Consider the following 22,891-nt stretch of genomic DNA (forward strand, 5'->3'; position numbering starts at 1 on the left):
AGTGTGAATGCTCAAAACAGCATATTCCCTGGGAAAGAAATCGCTAGCACAAACACACACACACACACACACACACACACACACACACACACACACACACACACACACACACACACACACACACACACACACACACACTCACTTTCAAACATAACAACAGGGAGGGTTCACCCACCACACCCCCCTAACTAAATATACCGACTCCGAGATCACACTACAGTGAGGAAAGGGGCAAACACATGGGGATGGCCAAGAAATCGCTGTTTTGAGCATTTGCACTTTAGTGCATTCGCTCTTTTTGTGTCAACCAAGATGTGTTCGATGATACACCTCTTCGGTCTTTTAATATGGACCCAATTATTCCTGCACCAGAGAACCTGGCTATACATAACAAAAGATACCTGGGTGCAGAGGATTATTTCAAGTGGTTATATAATACCCTTTTCTCTTCCACCTCCAGTCTCAAGAAGGATCCCTGATGTTCCACCCAGTCAGAGGGAACAAACAGTACCAAGATTTCAGCCTGCTTGGTCCTTCAAGGTCGAGGATCAATGTCAGCGGCAATAACACCAGTACCTTTAACCAGATTTTACATGAGGCTTCTACGGTGGATGCCAGCAACACAATGGTCGATACTTTACCAACCCATGTCAACGCTAATACAAATTACTCATATATGCAAGAGAGATCTCAGATGGTGGATTCAATCAGATCATGCTCTACAAGGCTGTCCATTCATTCACCCTCAGCCAAAGGCCATAGTGACCATAGACATTTCCCAGTTGGGATGTGGGGCAATTTCTGAGGAAAACAGTCCAAGGCACTTTGTCCTCTGATGAGGACAATTTGCATATCAGTGTCCTAGAGATGAGAGCAGTGCTTTTAGTATTGCAGGCCCTTCAAGATGCTCTCACTTCAGGGACGATTGCAGTTCAAATGGACAATATGTCAGTAGTTTGGTACATCAACAAACAAGGAGGGACCAGATCTTACCCCTTGTGTTGAGAAGCGCTCAGGGTGTGGCAATGGGTAATTTCATCCAACAGCTTTCTCACAGCAATGCACATTCCAGGGAAGCCCAAAGTGATGGCAGACAAGCTGTGCAGGTGCATTCTTCTACTTCACAAGTGGTCTCTCAACAAGAATGTGACAGAAATGATTTTTCGTCAGTGGGGCCACCCTTGCTGCAATCTTTTTGCTTGTTCCCTAAACAACAAATGCAGTAGCCACTTTGCACTAATCCCCCACAGGGGGAATCACCAAGGGATGCTTTATTTCACAATTGCCCCCCAGTCTACTATATACCTATCCACCAATCCCACTAATTCTGAAATTCCTACAGTAATCTGCCATGTTGAAGAGCAAAGACATTCTAATTGCACCACATTGGCCTTGGTAAATTTGGTTCACCTTCCTTTGGCCTCACTTACTTCACCAACCTTGGGTTCTGGATCCAACTCCATACCTCCTGTCTCACCCAACAGGCATGATCCATCCAAATGTATCAAACCTCAGGCTGAGGGCTTGGCTACTCCAATTCCATTAATAGCCAGACAACCTATGCTCTCTTCCGGTGTCCAACATATACATTTATCTTTACATAAACCTTCAACATGTAAACTCTATTCCAATAAATTTAAAAGATTTGTGTATTGAGCACATCAAAATCATGTTAAACTTTTTCAGCTCAGATTCGTAACATCCTTGAATTTTTGGCCCTACTTTTTAAAGAAGGAGCTAGTTCCTCAGTAGCAAAGTTCAGTAGCAAACTTTCACATTGGGCTTAAGGGTTCCTCAGTAGCCTCTCATAAGTTGTGCAGAGCTTTCTTGAGAGGCAGTGTACTTTTAAGACCTCCTTTTAAAGACCCTAGTCTCCCATGGGTCCTTAATCTGTTAGTTCTTCTTCTTTCGGCTGCTCCCATTAGTGGTCGCCACAGCAGATCAACTGTTTCCATTTCTTCCTGTCCTCTGCATCCTGCTCTGTTACACCAACCACTTTCATGTCCTCTCTCACCACATCCATAAACCTTATCTTAGGCCTTCCTCTTTTCCTGTTACTTGGCAGCTTCATCCTTAGCATCTTTTTCCCAATATACTCTGCATCCCTCCTCAGCACATGTCCAAACCAACGTAATCTTGCCTCTCTGGCTTTGTCTCCAAACCTTCCAACCTGGGCTGACCCTCTAATATACTTATTCCTAATCCTGTCCATCCTCATCAAACCCAGTGCAAATCTTAACATTTTCAACTCTGCCACGTCAAGCTCTGACTCCTGTCTTTTTGTCAGTGCCACTGTCTCCAACCCGTATAACATAGCTGGTCTCACTACCCTCTTGTAGACCTTCCCTTTCACTATAACTGGTACACATCTGTCACAAATCACTCCTGACACTCTTCTCCACCCACTCCACCTGCCTGTACTCTCTTCTTCACCTCTCTTCCACACTCACCATTACTCTGAACTGTTGATCCCAAGTACTTAAACTCATTCACCTTCACCACCTCTACTCCCTGCATCCTCACCATTCCTCTGTCCTCCCTCTCATTCACACACATATATTCTGTCTTAGTCCTGCTGACCTTCATTCCTCTTCTCTCTAGAGCATATCTCCACCTCTCCAGGGTCGTCTCCACCTGTTCCCTACTCTCACTACAGATCACAATGTCATCTGCAAACATCATAGTCCACGGGGACTCCTGTCTGATCTCATCTGTCAACCTGTCCATCACCATTGCAAATAAGAAAGGGCTCAGAGCTGATCCTTGATGTAATCCCACCTCCACCTTAAACGCATCCGTCACTCCCACAGCAGACCTCACCGCTGTCGCACTACCCTTGTACATATCCTGTACCACTCTTACATAGTTCTCTGACACTCCCGACTTCCTCATACAATACCACAACTCTTCTCTAGCCACCCTGTCATATGCTTTCTCTAAATCCACAAAGATACAATGCAACTCCTTCTGACCTTCTCTGTACTTCTCCATCAACACTCTCAGAGCAAACATTGCATCTGTAGTGCTCTTTCCTGGCATGAAACCATACTGTTGATCACTGATCATCACCTCCCTTCTTAACCTAGCTTCCACTATTCTTTCCCATAACTTCATGCTGTGACTGATCAGTTTAATCCCTCTGTAGTTACTACAGCTTTGCACATCACCCTTATTCTTAAAAATCGGTACCAAAATACTTTTTCTCCATTCCTCAGGCATCCTCTCACATTCCAGGATTTTATTAAACAATCTAGTTAAAAACTCCACTGCCATTTCACCTAAACACCTCCATGCTTCCACAGGTATGTCATCTGGACCAACAGCCTTTCCATTCTTCATTCCCTTCATAGCTATCCTTACTTCCTCCTTGCTAATCCACTGCACTTCATGATTCACTATCCGCACATCATCCAACCTTCTCTCCCTCTCATTCTCTTCATTCATCAACCCCTCAAAGTACTCTGTTACTGAAGGCACTTATACATTCCCCCTTTGAATCAGCAGCTAAGAGTGACCTTAAATATCATACTTGGAAAATGTTTTTTCTAGTAGCCATTACATCTGCTAGATGAATTTCAGGAATTCAAGCATTGTCTTCAAAACCTCCATGCTTGATTTTTCATGAGGACAGAGTTACATAACGAACCAGTGCATCCTTTCTTGGCAAGGTGGTGTCAAAATCCAATATCAATCATTCCATTAATTTACCAGTTTTCTTCCCCAAGTTTACTAACAAAGGCAAACACGTGTTACATTTACTGGATTTTCACAGACAATTACATTTTTACCTGCATAGAACAAAAGACGTAAGAAAAACAGACCAAATGCTTGTTTCCTTTGCAGACTTGAAATTGGGAAAAACAGTTGCCAGAGTAACTTTAGCCAGATGGCTAACTGATTGTATCTCATTTATTTATAAAATATTGGGTGGTACCTTACCACGACCAATATGGGCTCATTTAGTTAGATTCATGGAGACATCTTCAGTTTTTCTTTCAAGGACATCCATGGACAACATATATGCAGCAGCTACTTGGGCTACTCCTCATACCTGTGTTACTCATTGCAAATTGAATCTGGTCTCCAGGGGTAGATTATCATTTGGTTCAACTGTGCTGAGGAACATCGTTCCTTGAGTCCACCCAGGACTTTAGGTAGCTGGGGTTTCTGTCCCATCAGCTGAGGATGGACTGAAAATTGACAACATCAGATAAAGAAGTTATTTACTTACCATAATGTTCCATCTGTGTTGTCCATTTTCATTCATCCTCAACTCCCCACCCACCAACCCCCATCCTTTGCAAACTTTAGGAAGAATGAGTTTTTTATGGGACATGACTGCGTGCAATGTTTCACCTCCTTTTATCTATGCATAGTAAATATTTATTTTCAGGCAAAAATCAGCAAACAAGATCTGAGGTAACTTAGGGTTGTGCACTGGGGGCAAGGGAGAAGCTCAAGAGGTTTTGTTTGCCATGAGCTTTAGCAACAGTCAGGTCTGAGGGATCAGATATGAACCCATCAACTGACGAAGAATGAAAGTGGACAACACAGATAGAATGCTATGGTAAGTACCTAACTTTTTTGGGGGGGGGGGGTTATTGAATCTGATAGTGTATGGAGCATCTTTAAATTTAAATAAGGTTTTGAGATGGATAAGTGAAAAGGAGAATAAGTTGCTAATAAACATATTTAAAGAAAACTATAAAAAAGAATGGGATGTAATTAAAATGAATAAAAGAGAAAAATAACTGAAAAAATGAAGAGATAAGGATGTACCAGGATAAAATAAAAATGTGAAAATTAAGAATAGATAAAATTGAGGAAAATAAGAAAAGCTGGTGTAATAACATTATCAGACAAAATTATTGTGTGAATTCTGTGGACATTTAGCAGAAGAAAAAAATTAATGCTATAAAACAAAGGAATAAATGGTGTATGAAAAATGTGGTTTATCTCAAATTTTTATGGAGATTGAAAAGTAATAAGTCACCAGTTAAAGGAAATATGCCTTACAAAAAGTTGATGAGAGAGTTTGTTTATATTGTGGGGAATTGGGAACAACAGAACATGCTTTTTAACATGTAAAAACCATAATGTTCCATCTGTGTTGTCCATTTTCATTCTTCCTCAACTCCCCACCCACCAACCCCCTTCCTTTGCAAACTTTAGGAAGAATGAGTTTTTTATGGGACATGACTGCGTGCAATGTTTCACCTCCTTTTATCTATGCATAGTAAATATTTATTTTCAGGCAAAAATCAGCAAACAAGATCTGAGGTAACTTAGGGTTGTGCACTGGGGGCAAGGGAGAAGCTCAAAAGGTTTTGTTTGCCATGAGCTTTAGCAACAGTCAGGTCTGAGGGATTAGATATGAACCCATCAATTGACGAAGAATGAAAGTGGACAACACAGATAGAATGCTATGGTAAGTACCTAACTTTTTTTGGGGGGGGGGGTTATTGAATCTGATAGTGTATGGAGCATCTTTAAATTTAAATAAGGTTTTGAGATGGATAAGTGAAAAAGAGAATAAGTTGCTAATAAACATATTTAAAGAAAACTATAAAAAAGAATGGGATATAATTAAAATGAATAAAAGAGAAAAATAACTGAAAATGAAGAGATAAGGATGTACCAGGATAAAATAAAAATGTGAAAATTAAGAATAGATAAAATTGAGGAAAATAAGAAAAGCTGGTGTAATAACATTATCAGACAAAATTATTGTGTGAATTCTGTGGACATTTAGCAGAAGAAAAAAATGTATGCTATAAAACAAAGGAATAAATGGTGTATGAAAAATGTGGTTTATCTCAAATTTTTATGGAGATTGAAAAGTAATAAGTTACCAGTTAAAGGAAATATGCCTTACAAAAAGTTGATGAGAGAGTTTGTTTATATTGTGGGGAATTGGGAACAACAGAACATGCTTTTTAACATGTAAAAACCATAATGTTCCATCTGTGTTCTCCATTTTCATTCTTCCTCAACTCCCCACCCACCAACCCCCTTCCTTTGCAAACTTTAGGAAGAATTAGTTTTTTATGGGATATGACTGCGTGCAATGTTTCACCTCCTTTTTTCTATGCATAGTAAATATTTATTTTCAGGCAAAAATCATCAAACGAGCTGAGGTATCTTAGGGGTGGTGCACTGGGGGCAAGGGAGAAGCTCAAGAGGTTTTGTTTGCCATGAGCTTTAGCAACAGTCAGGTCTGAGGGATCAGATTTGAACCCATCAGTTGACGAAGAATGAAAGTGGACAACACAGATAGAATGCTATGGTAAGTACATAACTTTTTTTTTGGGGGGGGGTTATTGAATCTGATAGTGTATGGAGCATCTTTAAATTTAAATAAGGTTTTGAGATGGATAAGTGAAAAAGAGAATAAGTTGCTAATAAACATATTTAAAGAAAAATATAAAAAGAATGGGATGTAATTAAAATGAATAAAAGAGAAAAAGAACTGAAAAATGAAGAGATGAGGATGTACCAGGATAAAATAAAAATGTGAAAATTAAGAATAGGTAAAACTGAGGAAAATAAGAAAAGCTGGTGTAATAACATTATCAGACAAAATTATTGTGTGAATTCTGTGGACATTTAGCAGAAGAAAAAAAAATAATGCTATAAAACAAAGGAATAAATGGTGTATGAAAAATGTGGTTTATCTCAAATTTGTATGGAGATTGAAAATTAATAAGTTACCAGTTAAAGGAAATATGCCTTACAAAAAGTTGATGAGAGAGTTTATTTGTATTGTGGGGAATTGGGGACAACAGAACATTCTTTTTAACATGTAAAAGAGTTAAGCATTTATGGAAAAAATAATAGAAAATAAAATAGTTAAGTAATTGCAGGATTATAAACAAATAAACATGGAAATGATTGAGTATGGTTTCTATAGACAACATAGTAAAGAATATGTTGAGAACATGGATGATATTTGGTATAATTTGGGCAATTTGGAATGAAAGGTTACATGAGGTTATGTTTAATGGTAAATGGATTTTACCAAACATTATGAAGAAAATCAAGTGGTGGTTATGAAAAAAAAGGAGTGTGAGTCAGTATGAAATATGATTATTTTTGGTAATCAATGGAGAGTTAAAGTATGAGATGTTATTTATTTTTTGCAACTATGTAAATAAGTACATTTATGCATTATAAATAAGTTGTAAATAAAAATTTCCTACTTCTTTCAATAGGTGCCTTAGCATCTTTTACATCCACCAAGAAAATCACCAGCAGGACAAATGGAAATCACACTGTTTTTATTACCAAGTTGAGAGCTTTCATCAATAAAATTTGACTTCATCAGAACAAGAGGTACAAGCAGCCAAGTTTTTAAATACACCAGAAATGTAATTGATAGGTTTAATACACACCAATCACTTTCATCTCACTTGAATAAATTAATAATTTAATAAATACTTACTAATTGCCATTCTTATTTAAAGTGAAAAAACATATATACTAAACTTTATATTAGCCATTTGATGTAAAACTATTATTAAAAAAATTATAGAATCTACCTATAATAAAAATACCAACTTTAAAATGTCAAGGTTATTTCATATTATATATTATATTTTCCCAGCTTTTTCTTTTAAGGCTGGTACAATAGATATAAAATCATTCAAACCAGGGTACAGGTTGGCAGCCAACCTCACTTGCTACATAAGTTCTCTTTTGTTCAAAATATTCTTCCAATCCTCACCCCTAGGGTTTATTTGGATGAAATCCAGGATACCAAATTTAAAAACTGAAAAGTTGTTGCATACTTTACTGTGCCTGTACAGGGCATTAGTTTCCTTTTCATTTTTTATTTCATACAAGTGTCATAAATCCTGGACTTGAAAGCCCTCTCTGTCTTTCCAACATAAAACCCTGCACAGGTGTTGCACTTAGCCAAATATACTAACCTATTGGTAAGCAATTGCCTTTCTTAAAAAACACTGTATCCCTGGTCCTATTGTCTAAAACTACACTTTTTGCCTGTAAAATGAAGCTGCATTGTGAGCAGCGTTCACAAGCTTTGGTACATTCATTTTTCGTATTACTTCTAAAGGTTGAACTACCTTCTAAGGTTAACTTCAAGTTGTGGTCCACTTTGGTTGAAAACAAAGGTTAATCACCCACTGCCTGAAAAATATCATTATCAGTTCTAAAAATACTCCAATTCTTGTTAAGAATATTCTTTATTTCACTATATAATGGGCTATATTGTATAACGCAAGCTTGTGTAAAATTACCAGATGGTTCAACTTTTTTACTTTTGTCAGTATTATGAGTTTCAGAAAGGTCTCTGCCCAACAGTGGTTTGTACTTGGAGCCCCACTGATCAAGAATTTCTTGCAAAATATTTTCCATCAACTCGGTAGGATAACCTCTCTCTGCAAACATGTTTATTAAACCTTTAAATTCCTGAACAACATCCTCCTTGTGAGAAGTCATCCGAGCAATTCTAATGGCCTGCCCTTTAACAATACTTCTTTTCTGGAAAAAGGGGGTGGTGGCTATTGAAATGAAAATAAACATTGCAAAAAGGTTTCTTCCTGTATACCTTAGATTTAACTTGAAGTTAACCTTAGAAGGTAGTTCAACCTTTAGAAGTAATAAGAAAAATGAATGTACAAAGCTTGTGGACACTGCTCACAATGCAGCTTCATTTTAAAGGCAAAAAGGGTAGTTTTAGACAATAGGACCAGGGATACAGTGTTTTTTTAAGAAAGGCAATTGCCTTACCAGTAGGTTAGTATATTTGGCTAAGTGCAACACCTGTGCAGGGTTTTATGTTAGAAATACTGAGAGGGCTTTCAAGTCCAGGATATATGACACTTGTATGAAATAAAAAATGAAAAGGAAACTAATGCCCTGTACAGGCACAGTAAAGTATGCAACAACTTTTCTGTTTTTAAATTTGGTATCCTGGATGTCATCCAAATAAACCCTAGGGGTGAGGATTGGAAGAATATTTTGAACAAAAGAGAACTTATGTAGCAAGTGAGGTTGGCTGCCAACCTGTACCTTGGTTTGAATGATTTTATATATATATTGTACCAGCCTTAAAAGAAAAAGCTGGGAAAATATAATATATAATATAAAATAACCTTGACATTTGCATACATTTTAAAGTTGGTGTTTTTATTATAGGTAGATCCTATAAGTATTTTAACAATAGTTTTACATCAAATGGCTAATATAAAGTTTAGTGTATATGTTTTTTCACTTTAAATAAGAATGGCAATTAGTAGTTATTTATTAATTTATTAATTTATTCATGTGAGATGAAAGTGATTGATGTGTATTTAACCTATCGATTAAGTTTTTGGTGTATTTAAAAACTTGGCTGCTTGTACCTCTTGTTCTGATGAAGTCAAATTTTATTGATGAAAGTGCTCAACCTGGTAATAAAAACAGTGTGATTTAGATTTGTCCTGAAGGTGATTTTCTTGGTGTAAGTGTTGGTCTTTGCACCAGTTTTGCCACCATTCTGGTTCCTATCTTTTACATCCACCTATGCTACCACCAACTCAAGCAGATAGGATTTTGTCCAAAGGGTAACATACCCAGGAGTGCAGCATTCCCACTGCTGCACTGCAGTGTCAGCAATCCAATCACTTATAGCCGGAATAAAACCCACAGTCTTCTGGTCTTCCAATACTGAAGATGAGTGTGCTAACTGTTGCACCACTTATACTGCTGTAGTATCACAACTGTGTGAGTCTGTGTGTATATGTGTGTGCACGTGTTTGAGAGTTTGTATACATGTATAGGACACTGTGTGTTTGTGGGTGTGCGTGTGTGTGTGTGTGTGTGTGTGTGTGTGTGTGTGTGTGTGTGTGTGTGTGTGTGTGTGTGCATGTGCATGTGCATGTGTATGCACACACATTTGCACAAGCATGTATGCAGCTGTGCATCTGTGTGTGTATTTGTGTGTGTGCACGTGCGTGCATGCCTCTGTATCCCACCCCCCGACTTTTGCTCATGGGAGTAATTATGCTACAACTGTACTACAGTAGCAGTTCAGCCATATACAGTTGACAGAATACAGCCTACCAATTTTTGTGCATTTTTATGTGGTGGGGGAGAGGTAGCTGTGGGATCATAAGCTGTACTGCCATAACAGTGAATTGTCTTCCTTCTGCAACATCACTGTAAGTCACTAGTAATGCTATGTATGTGGTTTGGCCACTACAGTGTCATTGCCATTTTCTAATGTGCAACCCAGTGCTAAAGTACAGCTCATAACCCTAACTCCCCAAACCTGGCCTCTATGAACTGAAGTAACTACCCCACCCTATGTGCTGATACCAACAGTTTGTATTGTGGTTGTCTTAAGGTTGTATTAGCTCTTCATGTGGTGTATCTTATTTGGATATGTTCTGCTGTCTAGCTCCTTCTCTGTCAGGTAGTAGAATATTAGTTGGATAGAGCTAGTGTGCACTTTTCTGTAAATGGGGACTTGGCCTTGTCCAGTTCCCTTTTCTTCTCTGCACAAAAATATGAGTACGTACCACATTTCTAAATTACGTCCACTTTCTTTATGAGTAAGTAAATATGATCAGATATATTTCAACAAATTCTATGGATAATGCATTTTGTCATATATGAATTGGCATTATGAATGGTGTGACTGAAAATGCTCGTTGACAAAGAAAAAATACTGCATTTAAAGTAGCAGCTATGAAAGTGACTATGTGGAATAAGTTGCCTCTTTCTGAATGTGTTAGCAATTTGTTTTCTTTTGTTTTCTTTCTTTCTTTTTTTTTTTTTTTTGATTTGTTTTGCCTTTATGTTAGCAAAAAAGTTGGCAAAAAAATAAGTGTTTAGTTCTGCAGGATACTATTTTGTAGAAGGTTAGTGCTGTACTGTTTTTTAAAAGTTTTTAAAAGCATTGCCTTATAGTAGAATTTTATAGTCACAACAAGTTACAGTGGCCCCAGAGTAGACTTTATTAATCTCAACAAGTTATCTGTTGTGAAAGTTATTTTTTTTTCTGTTACAAAGTACTGAACTGCATGTGCTTAATGATTTGCTTTAAACATGAAGTAAAACAGAGGGCAACTTCTATTCTTGCAACACTAAATGTCTAAACATTAAGGTTCAGAAACTTCTATATACTGAATTTTGATACCCCTGTAGTTATGTTGAAGAATTTTAATTACTATTTTTTAATTCATTTTTAGAACAAAGAACTCAAAACATAGTCCAGGTTTCTTCTACAAAAGTTGTTCCAGTACCTGCTGTAACTCCTTCAATTTCAGTCAGTCCAGAAAATTCAAAGACTTTTTTTCCATTAGATGTACCACCTACCAGGGCTGAAGCTGTTCCTATGCCATTACCTAAACCAGTACCTACTCCACCAGCCAGAAGAGCAGGCAGATCAGTCCCTGCTACACCACCAACAGTACCAAAAGCAGTTCCCACACAACCACCTAAACCTCAGCCAACCACAGTATCACTGCCACTTTCTAATATGCAAGCTACTGCCACAATACAGCTCATAACCCCACCTGCCCCAACCCAGCCTTTACAAACTGAAGTAGCTACCACACCCTATGTGCCCATACCAGCATTCAAGTCAACATCGCCCACTCCAGAAATTGTTCCTGCATTGACAGTACAACCTACCTCTCCTGTTAACCTAGAACCACCAAGAATAATAACAACTAGAACTTCTCCTGTCAGTCCTACCTCACCTCCTACAATCACAAGTATTACCCTTACACCAGCAAACCTTCCCACTACACTGCCTCCATCTATGCCTGTTTATAAAGTCACACCTGTCTCAACTGCCCCACCTGCTGCACCCACATATTTTGCTACCTCCTTTGTTTCTGTCCCACCTGTCACACCCACTACTGCAACAACATCCATTGCCACAGGCACAGTTACCAGTTCAACCTCATCAGTTACTTTCATCACACCTATAAAGCCATATCAACCACCACAAGTACCGATGACAGTGCCAACAAGGGTGATTGTCAAAAGTGCTACTCCAGGAAGAGAAGGCAGCACTCCTACCAGATTTAGCCCAACAGGAAGGCCCTCATCTGCTGCAAAAGAAGGAACAGCATTAAGGCAAGGTGTTCCCCAGAAGCCGTACACATTCTTGGATGAAAAAGCCAGGTAAGGATATTCTTAGATAACTGCCATGTTAACATTAATCATTTTAGATTTATGGGATAGGTAGCTAATCCCAGTGGCATATGTATGGCTATTTTTTATATGTGACATTTTCTGTGTCTCCAGCTCTTCTTACTGTCTGTACTCTCTGAAGTACATATTTCTAATATTTGTAGTTGGACTAAGTTTACTAGAATAGCTATTAACTACTGACTAAATGAGGATCACAAATAGGCTTAGAAGGCTATTAAACACAAAGATCAATGAAATAATTGGGTAACACTATTTGTGGTAGCATGGTTTAAACTGAAAACCTTGAAACTGCATCTGTCGACCAGCACATGGTCGAATGGCAGTTTTCAAGTCAGCAGAATGTCGAATCCAAATGTATCAACTACACTACAGCGAAAGGGTAGTGTAGTTGAGTATTTGGGTTTAACATTGCGCAGGGAGATTGCGGTTCAATGCGGAACAGAGAATTAGCCCATGCCCTCACTGTAGTGCAGTTTCGGAGTTGGTATATTTTATGTGCAGGTGGGGTGCAGGGGGGCATAGCCCCCTGCAAAATAGTAGAATTAATGTGCCGTTGACTGTAGAGTATAACAGTACATTTATGTGACTAGCAGGAGGTGAGTGACTTCACCTCCTGCTATGTCAAATACATCGAACTACGGATGTCGATGTATTCATTTTCGCTTTGGTTGCTGTTTCAAAATTCCGAACTCAGCATTTTGGTTTGATATTCTGAACGGTCGACCGTAGCGGATTGAGAATTTCAATAGTAAACCAGTAGTACTCACAGCCAGTAGGGGAAACAACTTGCTTCTGTGCTCTTTGTACTACCCCACACAATAAATTGGCTGGCTTTTCTGCAAGGAATTTGGTGCATGAATATAAGATTTGTGGGTGACGTAATTGCTGTTGCACAGAAGTTTGTGAGTTGCAGTAAAACCCAGACACATTCCTTACCATCAGAAAGATAGCTTCCCACATGCCAGTGTGTCCTTTGATGGACAACTGATAAATGGGGCAGTGAATGAAGCATTCAGCTGTGTTTGCATTGCATACACCTAAACATTGACAGTAACAGACTGGATGAGGTGAAAATAAAAGGGATGAAATCTCTAAACTCCAAGATTTTAGGTCTGTCAGTATAAGCATGGAAGGAATTCCTTTCCGTTACATTTATTATTAATGCTCATCCAAATTGTTTCTAAAACATGAAGATAGTCTGCTGCCCAGAAGTGAATTTCATATGCTTATTGAAAAGTTCAAGGTAAGGGGGGGAAGTCTAGATGACTAAGTGAAAGCAGTATCTCTTCAGAGCTGTAGTATATTTAATATAAACAGGAAAAAAATTAACTTCTAACAAAAATTTCTTCACAAATTACTTTGTAATCATTTGGACTCACATACTTCTGAAAATTGTGAAGTTTCTTCAATATTTTTCCTGTCAGAACACTTTGGAGACTTATTTGCTGGCTGAAAAATGAGCAATTGAAAGCACACCTATGCTGACTCCTCAATAAAGAAAGATTTACAACAGGTAAATTCTATGCTCTAAATAGCTCCTTAAAAATGGATGGTTTTCAGGAAAACCTGGAACACCTGAGGGAGAACAGGTTAAAACAAACAGACATTTTCAAAGAAATGATTCAGCAACCCCATATTAACATTTCTGATATAGAAACTGCTTTAAATGATGTAGAAGGAAGATTAAATGAAGAAGAGACACAAATAGAATTCTTACGAAAACAAAACACTTGGCTATTAAACGAGATGATCTGGAGAACAGGGAAAGGAGATGCAACACAAGAATTTTTGGCTTACCTGAAAAAATGGAGGGAGAAGATATAGTGTCTTTTTTTTAACATTTTTGCCTCCAAAATTATTAAGACGGGTTCACCTGTGACATTGAAAGAGCACATAGAGCTCTTTGCAAATCTATGCCTACTGCTTAACATTACCTCCAATGTCTATAGTAATAAATTCCTTTCAATCACAGCTAAAGAACTGATTCTTAAAACAGCATGAGAAAAGGCTCCCTTGAACTCTGGTCAAAACAAAATAAGGTTTGATAATTACTGCTCAGCTTAAACTACTGAAATGAGGAAAAGATGCCGGCCATTAGTGAAAACTCACAAAAATGGATTTAAAACTCAGTTAATCTTCTTAGCAAGAATAAAAATCCATCCATCAAGTGGCATCAGAACCTTTAATAACTTCAAAGAAACTACTGTCATCATAAAGAATAATAACCTTAAACCAGCTACTGACAACATGGAATAGACATCTTTCACCCTAAAAAGATCCTCAGAGAAGACGTCCTGGACTGATATGAAGAAGAAGCAAAAAACAGAACTAACCGCAAACAACACTAGAAAATCTACAAAGAATTCCATATTAAAGTAACCTGTGCCTTAATGACATGCTAAGTAATTATTGAAAGCCTTATTAAAAAAAAAAAAAAAAAAAAAAAAAGGAGAGAAGGTGAAGAAAGAATAGGAAGAAACAGAAACGTGTAACTGTCCCTTACAGAAATATATCAGTCTTCACTCTCAATACACAGGTAACAATTTTAACATGTCAATTGAAATTATTTTTTCAGTTTAAACTTACAGAAATAACTTAAAACAATCATTTAGATTAGCTGTGTTAATCATATGCTTATTCATAATCAGTATCATGGTTCAGGGTTTTGGTGTTGTGTGTTCTTTTTTCTTCTTTCTTTAAGTTTAAATTGATAACCAGAATTATATAATATAACATAGGTTCATAGGTTGGTACTAGGCTATCAGCCCTAGGGCCTGTACAAGCCTAGCCAAACAATTCCCCGGATATTTCTTCCCACAATATTTACTTCCCTGGACCCCTGTCTGACGTGATCCCCGGGGTGAATTTCCTATCTCCCATCCAATCATCAAGGTTCCTTTTGAAGAGGGCCAAGGAGGCATTCTGCTTGACATGTATGGGCAGTCTATTCCAGAGTATGGGGAGTCTCTGGGTCAGAAACCTCTCCCTCCAGCATGTTTTGTTCATTGTGATGACAAGGTTTAGATCCCTCGAGCATGTGGCTCTGAGGGATTGGGATTTCTTTAAGTGGAGCATGTCCAACAACTCAGGGTTTGACATGACCTTGTATGTTAAGCAGAGATTGCCTCTGAGTAGACGATATGCCACAGAGTACAGCTGGAGTTTTTTTAGACGGTCAGCATAAGGCATCTGCTTTAGGCCTGTGATTTTTTTTAGTGAGGTATTTCTTCGGCCTTTCCAGCTGTTTCAGATGTCTTGTGAGGTACATACCAAACGGGACATTGTACTCTATAATGGGCCTAATGAAGGGTGAGTACAGTGGGACAATGACCTACTTTTTTCTGGATGAAAAGCTCTTAGTGATGAGGTGTGCCACATAGAAGGATTTTCTGACTGTTGTGGCGATGTGGTTATCGAAGGTGAGACCACTGTCCACCTGTGTCCCTAAGTCTCACATGTTGCATGCCAACTACATATTTTGTTGGGATTCTGTATGACTAATCCAAATAAAGTATATGACCTCTTATCTGTGTTAAGAGGTTGAGTGTGGGTGGTCTGACTAAATGATAAGAAATACTATCCAGACTTGCTTAGACCAAATGTACAAACAGACAGAAAACTCTTGAATTACTTAATGTTAATTGCTACATTAATATCCCAAACACTTGATTTTTTTTTCTTTTTTTTTCCTTCTTTCTCTCATTTTGACTACCCTTGCTTTCTGCATATAGCATGAGACTTACTTCTCGAGTATGCAAAAAATTCTTTCAGTTCTGCGGAGAACATCCCTACCAACATGTGAGCAGCACACATTGATTAACTGACCACTTTGCATTCTCTCATTAACATCTCTTCTGATTTTTTAACTGTGTCCCCATTAGTTTGGAAATTAAACTCAAAGTCAGTTTAACTTTACAGAAATAACTTACAATAATTGTTTAAATTACCTGTGTTAACCATACCCTTATTTGTAATCAGTATATTGGTGCAGGGTTCTGGTGTTCTGTATTTTGTTTGTTTTTTCTTCTCCTCTTTAAGTTTAAATTGATAATCAGAATTATATAACTTATTACACTGAAAATTAAACTTCAAGCTATGAATTTTGTTCCCTTAGTCTTGCCATATCATCAGCGGATTTCAATAATAGGTACAACTAGAAGTCAGAATGTGCGAATGGTGTTTTGATCCTTAACTGTAAATAACATGTTTTGCAGAATAGCAGATTTTATTACAAAATATATATATTCTCCATGCAGATATAGTGAAAATTATTTAAGGTTAAAATGCATACCCATAGTCAATAATAATATAATATTTACTGTGCCCAAAACCTAGAGACCAATATAATATGGGAAATGCCATTTGCCTCACACGTTAAGGGGGTGGAAATACTATACTTAATAAAGAAATTAAATATTGTTGATCTGTTTCTTGGAACCCCTTAGTTTTCAACCTGTCTCTCAAAGGTCTCATAGTTATCTAATGGATGGAAATATATAAGGTATAAAATAGAATCTCATATTTACATTTGTTTCTATAGGACATATTTTAATTGCATTCTAGTAACTGATGTGAAGTGAATGTACAGTCCTGTTATATGGAAGCTTGAAGGGAAAACCCCATGTGAAAAATGTAATGCTAGACTTTCCTATATTCATTCAAATGAGTTTTTAAAATATCATAAATGTACATATAGTAACAATTTCCCTCTGTTTAGATCTATCTGCAACCCTGTTCTGGAACTTAGTCTTTCAGGCTGGGGCTATTTAGATGTTAACTTGCACACTGAATAAATTGCAACTCACCTTTGAGATACAGGTATGTGATACGAACTGTTCTTGATGCCTATTTTGATACATTATAATACTGACAGTTGTTTTGGTGAGGTGAGTGGCTGTCACTTTCAGCATGGAAGGAGATGTTTAATGTTTGGCTCTATTTCTTCAGTGTAATCATTTATTGTTTAATGTTTGGCTTTAGTTCAACATAATCATATCATTATTAATATATAATTATATAGCATTGGTAATAACTCAATTTATAAACTTCTTATCATCACGTTATGATTTTTTTTATTTTACCTTCAATGATATAAAGAAAAGAGGATGTAAGCATAGTTACATCCAGCTTACTTAATCCTATTTTCTATGATAGATGCACAGCCAAGACAGCCCTCAAGCTCTCTGCCATTTATATGAAACTGAAAAGAAAAATGGAGACAAAAGAATGGATTAGAGGAAAGAGAGAGGGGGAAGTGGGAGGTGGGAAGGGATGCAAGGGAAGTGGAAGTAAGGGAGAGAGAAAAGGAAGAAAAAGGGAGAGAGAAATTATCCATTCAATAACCATGCAGTTCAGGACTTAATCTAAGAAACACAACCCTGAATACTTTATCTTGGTTTAAATAGATGGACATGTCTTATATGTCAACTAGGTAAATTTACTTTACGTGATTTGCTCTCATCAATGATAATTTATCTTATATTAAAGTTAATTATCCTGGAAATCCTCAGCACCACCTTTACACATATTCCTTCTACTTCCATCTTTTTGGACGCAAATTAGAAAATATTGTTATAATCAAAGAAAACATAGCATGATATAAGAGTCTTAGTTCACTACCATTTCTGTTTTTCTCCTTTCTCATGTCTTTAATTATTATATATTTAACATTGTACATCATCTCTTATAATAACATATATTGAACAAACTCACTTCAACACTCTTCAGTAGACAAAGAATTTAAAGTAATCCATACATCATGCATCTAGAAAACATGAAGGATCCAGTAACACACAGGTCTCCATATTATAAGGTATTCACTGCTGGGCTCTGAAAGTTTTGTAACTTAACTTAAATGTAATAAGTTCTAGGCAAGACAGTGAGTGAAGGACAGCCTAGTAAGCTTCCACATCTCTAGACTGGGACTTTCAAAAATTCCATGAATATAATAAAACAATATTGTTTAGACTGTTATTTTTCTTTCTATAAATCTTTTGTTAGGCCTGAAATTTTATCTCTTGCATTACAGAAAATCATAAGAAGTGATTTAATACTTTGTTTTAACTGCATTTGTTAATATAGATGACTGTTTACCTTACTTGACTCAACCTATCCATGGATTGTCATTAAATATCAATGGATTAAATAATCCAAGGAAAAGATCAAACCTGCTTCAGTACCTAAGTACAAATAAGTCACAAGTCACACTTATTCAGGAGACCCATTTCAAATCAGACAGAGAAATTTGGAATCCAAGCAACTATTCAATACTGGCACAATCTACTTTTAAAAGTAAAATTTGTTGTGGAAGAAAAATGTATTGTTGACACGTATCATTCATAAATGCGAAGATCAAGATGGCCTGTTGATTGTCATAGTTGTAAAATACAATAATATAATATGGACTCTAGTAAATTTTTATTGGTTTTCTGGAATGGGTCTAAATTTAGCTAAAAACATTTGGACATCATACTTAATAATCACAAAGGAAACCTAATAATAGGAGGTGACTTAATTGTCTGGTAAATTATATGGATTCTAGCAATGCGACAAAATGGAGATTAACTTCTACTGATAAAGGCACTTAAAAATGGGAAACATATCCTAATCTAAGTGGTGCATTCACTCTGAGACACACTAAATCATTAAACTTCACCTATTACTCTTCTATTTATGATACCTAGGATATAAAATATTGCCATGCCTTATCTCTGATCATAATGCTCTTATTTTAAAATTTGTAACTACCATCAGAAAACTACCATTTATGACTAGGGCACCTGCTTACCTAACAAAACTAAAACAATTCAAACCCTGGCTCCTCTCCAAACTTATTTTTTTAGAAACAAACTACACTGATGAAATCAATATAGCCATGTTTTGAGACTCATTAAAGTCATATATATTTGGTAAAACTTTAACACGATATAAACAAAATTAGAGCTAGCAAACATTCAGCTGTAGCTTCAAAAGGTTAACACTAAATATAGAAAGTGATGGCAAATTCACAATAAAACTAATATAAAATTTAAATTAAAAAATACACAGACATCTTATCACACAAAACAGCTTTAGCACTAGGACATTTTTGCCATATCTCAAAAATGTAAGCATAGTCTATCCAAAAGAGTTAAAATGCAATATAAAAGTAATAGTATTCTAGAAATAAAAAATGTTAAATATAAATCATATGTAGACATCGGAGACATACTTGATGTATTCAGACATCACTACATGGAATTAAAAAAAGTAACAGACTATAAACACATCATCTCAAACCTTGAACACTCACTTTTTTAAGAATATTCCCTCTGAAATAAAATATAATTTATACAAACAAATCACTTATAAAGAATTCAGAATAAAATTAAATTAAGTACCAGGTATAGATGAACTTAGAAATATATAGATTATTCCCTCCAGTCATCATTCCATTCTTTCATAAAACTCTTATACAAATACATATGCATGAGATAATTTATCCATCATGGAAAGTCTCTAATTACTCCCATACTGACAAAAAAAAAATAAAACCCCACAACTGTGTTCCTCTTATAGAGCCATATCAGTCCTAAACAATGATTACAAAATGTTTGTCAGTCTTCACAGATAGATTAAAAGGACCTCTAGCTGAGATAATTAACTTAGATCAGACTGGTTTCTTATATCAAAGGCAAACACATGATAACATTAAAAGATTATTAACCCTTATAGATGTAAGTAATAGTAAAAAAGACGAAACTCCATTCATTAACCTAGCTATTGAGAAAACCTTTGCCTCTCTAAGTTGGAATTACTTATTTAAGGCTATAGAATTATTATCGTTTTGCAATTCATATCGCTTCTAACAAATATTTGTAAAAATAATAAAGCATATGTTACGCTGTGGGCATTTACCTATGAATATATTTCTCTGTCCAAGGGTACTAAACAGGGTCATCTACTAGCTCTTGTTTTATTTGCTATAGCTATTGAAACTTTAGCAATTTCAATCCTAGCAAATCCAAACATTAAAGATATATAAACATTGAATAATTATATCTCCAAAACCATTTTATTTGCTGATAATATCTTCTTAACTCTTTCAAATTAACAAATAACATTAAAAGAATTAGACTCTGCCATTAAATAATTTCAGTCCTAGTCAGGTCTTCAGTTTAATATTATAAAGTCAAAATACTTAGTTTTAAGTAAAAGAAGAACATTACAAACAAATAAAATTAATATCATACTACTCAGACATCATCACCAGAGTATTTAGGCATAGTTATAATTGAAACTATAGAGCAAACAAGAATTATAAATGATAGAAAAAATATTAGAAAAAGTTTCAAATGTAATTTCTAAATGAATGTCTTTTGACGATAAATTACAATTAACACAATGGTTATCTTTCCAAAAATATTATATATAACCCAAACCTTATCCCTTTATCCAGTAAATCACATATCAAAGAGATTAGAAAACAACTGTTAAAATGTATTTGGTACCCAAATAAATCAATGGTAGCTTTTCAACATCACACCTAACCTTGGGATATTTAACGTAGACATCTATGTTAAAGCAACAGTCTTCAAAACTATATTACATTAGATAGATCCTAATTATAATTCAAACTGGAAGAGCTTACACTTTTCCCTCTATAATATAAATGAAAAGAACTCAGTGAACAACAGTAATATTTATCAGAATAAATTTTTGGCATTATCTATGCAGTTACATTTAATATAATCATTCTACTCCCTCATCATCTAACTGTATAAACCACATCCTAAAAACATTTAGAAATACAATATTTAGTAATACAGACCTGAAACTCTGATTTGAGACAATCATTCCATTCACAATGGCAAAATATTAATTTGATAAAACCTACTTGCACAAAATTAATAACTTTGAAACCAAAAGCATTGTCTGCTGGCAGTTAGTTTGTAAGTACAAGAGATACATCAGCTTATAAATGAATTTGATATAGACTTTCAAGGATAGAAATATCTACAAAATATAAAGTTACAAGCACAAGATAATTGTTTAATTCTTGCATATTCACATTTTAAAGAATATCCAAAATTAATGCAACTTTTCCAGGTAATAGTACACAATAAATATATATAAAACAGAGAATATAATCTCTAACCTTTATAAAAAATTATGAACTACAATATCAACTTAAATGACAAATTCTGGAAACACATCATATTAGGTCATAATATCTCTCTAACGACAGAGAACAAAAATGGATATTGAAATCTATTAGAACCACATCTTGGGCTCATTACTGGCAAATATTTATTTAGAAATTTCTATATAGGTCCTTTCCATCCCCAAATAAATAGGCCAAAATTACTAAAAAAAGGAGTGTTGAATGTTGGAGATGTGCATAAAATGTAATGCAAATCTGATACACATATTCTTTGATATCCATCCTTAAAATCTTGTTGGAATGAAATAGAAGATTTTTGAAAGCCTTGTGGTGTGATACCTTTTCTTTAACTATGGTACTAACTTTATTTAATATTGCTGGAAACCACAATATGAACAATGAAAATCTTTATTTATTAAAGGCAGTCTTAGTGATGGCTCAGAAAAACATAACCAAGAAGTAGAGAAAGACTTCACCACCTCATTTGGAAGAATTTCTGTCTTCCTTAAAAGAAACAGCCATCAGAGAGACTAGAATAGGTTCATAGGTTAGTACTAAGCTAACTGCCCTTGTGAGCCATTTTAAGCCTAGCCATTTATCCCCTGTGAGAATCAAACCTTGCACCTTGTGTTTGTAAGGCAAACACCTTAACCATTAGGCTACCCTACCAAGGTTATAGAGATATAGAGTAAAAGAAAGCAGGAGATACCCCAAAACATTGACCTTTTTCAACACAACATCGTGTCTTGAAGCTGTCTTCTACAACAGTAGACTAATTATACTTGGTTCAAAATTGTTATGTTGTTCTGAATTTTTTTTCTATCAGAACTTTTATTTTTTCCAATTATCAAATAGTATCCTCAGGCATGCTGTATATATTGTAAATAATTCTTATAGTTGTTCTTTAATATTCTGAAATATATTAATACTAATAATGATTCTATCAATTGTAACATTTGTAAAAGTTCAATAAATAAAAAAGTGTTTTTGAAAAGCTTAAGATAAGGTTTCTTTATAGAGTGTATGTGTATGTGCATGGGGGGAGTTATAGAAAATATAAACTTAAAGGAGAACTGCACCCATTGACTCAAAAAATATGTTTATTTCATCATGGTTTGGTATTTTCTACATTTTAACACCACTCCGGGACTATTTACAGGTTTTTAAATAGTTTTATATGCAATTTCTGAGGCTGACCACATGGGGTCTGGCATCTTGAAGTAATTCTGATTGTTTAGACCACCTCTAGGTATCCCACAATGCAGTGCTTTCTGTAAAAAATTATACCACACAGGTCTCTTTCTTTCTAAAACTCCTGACACTGCATTGATTTTACATGCATATACTGCTGTCTTTCAGTCAGTTTTAAGTAACATGTCATGCCATTCAGTGACTACTTAAAACGTAAACAGTGAAAATGCCACAGAAGAGATTATCAAAGTGCTTTTTACTGATGCTTCTTTTAGAATGGCTAAACTGCAGTCTTTTGTGAAGCCTGAATTGTACTTCTTTGACTCATCTTCCATTCCCGTTCACACCTAACTTCCTTAGCTGTCAAAGTGCTAAGGGGAATTTGAGTTG

General features: G+C 35.8%; 1 protein-coding gene across 2 annotated transcripts in view; it reads left to right on the forward strand.

The window, feature by feature from the left end:
* The window catches only part of SPEG (striated muscle enriched protein kinase), a 2,687,905-nt gene that overhangs the window by 2,527,206 nt on the left and 137,808 nt on the right, over window positions 1–22,891 (forward strand). For both annotated transcript variants that reach the window (XM_044075871.1, XM_044075873.1), the window contains one exon: window positions 11,196–12,138. In XM_044075871.1, coding sequence (XP_043931806.1) covers window positions 11,196–12,138 — 943 coding nt within the window. The remainder of the gene's footprint in view (window positions 1–11,195; window positions 12,139–22,891) is intronic.

The sequence above is a fragment of the Protopterus annectens genome, chromosome 6.part1 (genome assembly GCF_019279795.1).
Source record: "Protopterus annectens isolate FY-2018-M chromosome 6.part1, PAN1.0, whole genome shotgun sequence".
Taxonomy (NCBI): domain Eukaryota; kingdom Metazoa; phylum Chordata; order Ceratodontiformes; family Protopteridae; genus Protopterus; species Protopterus annectens.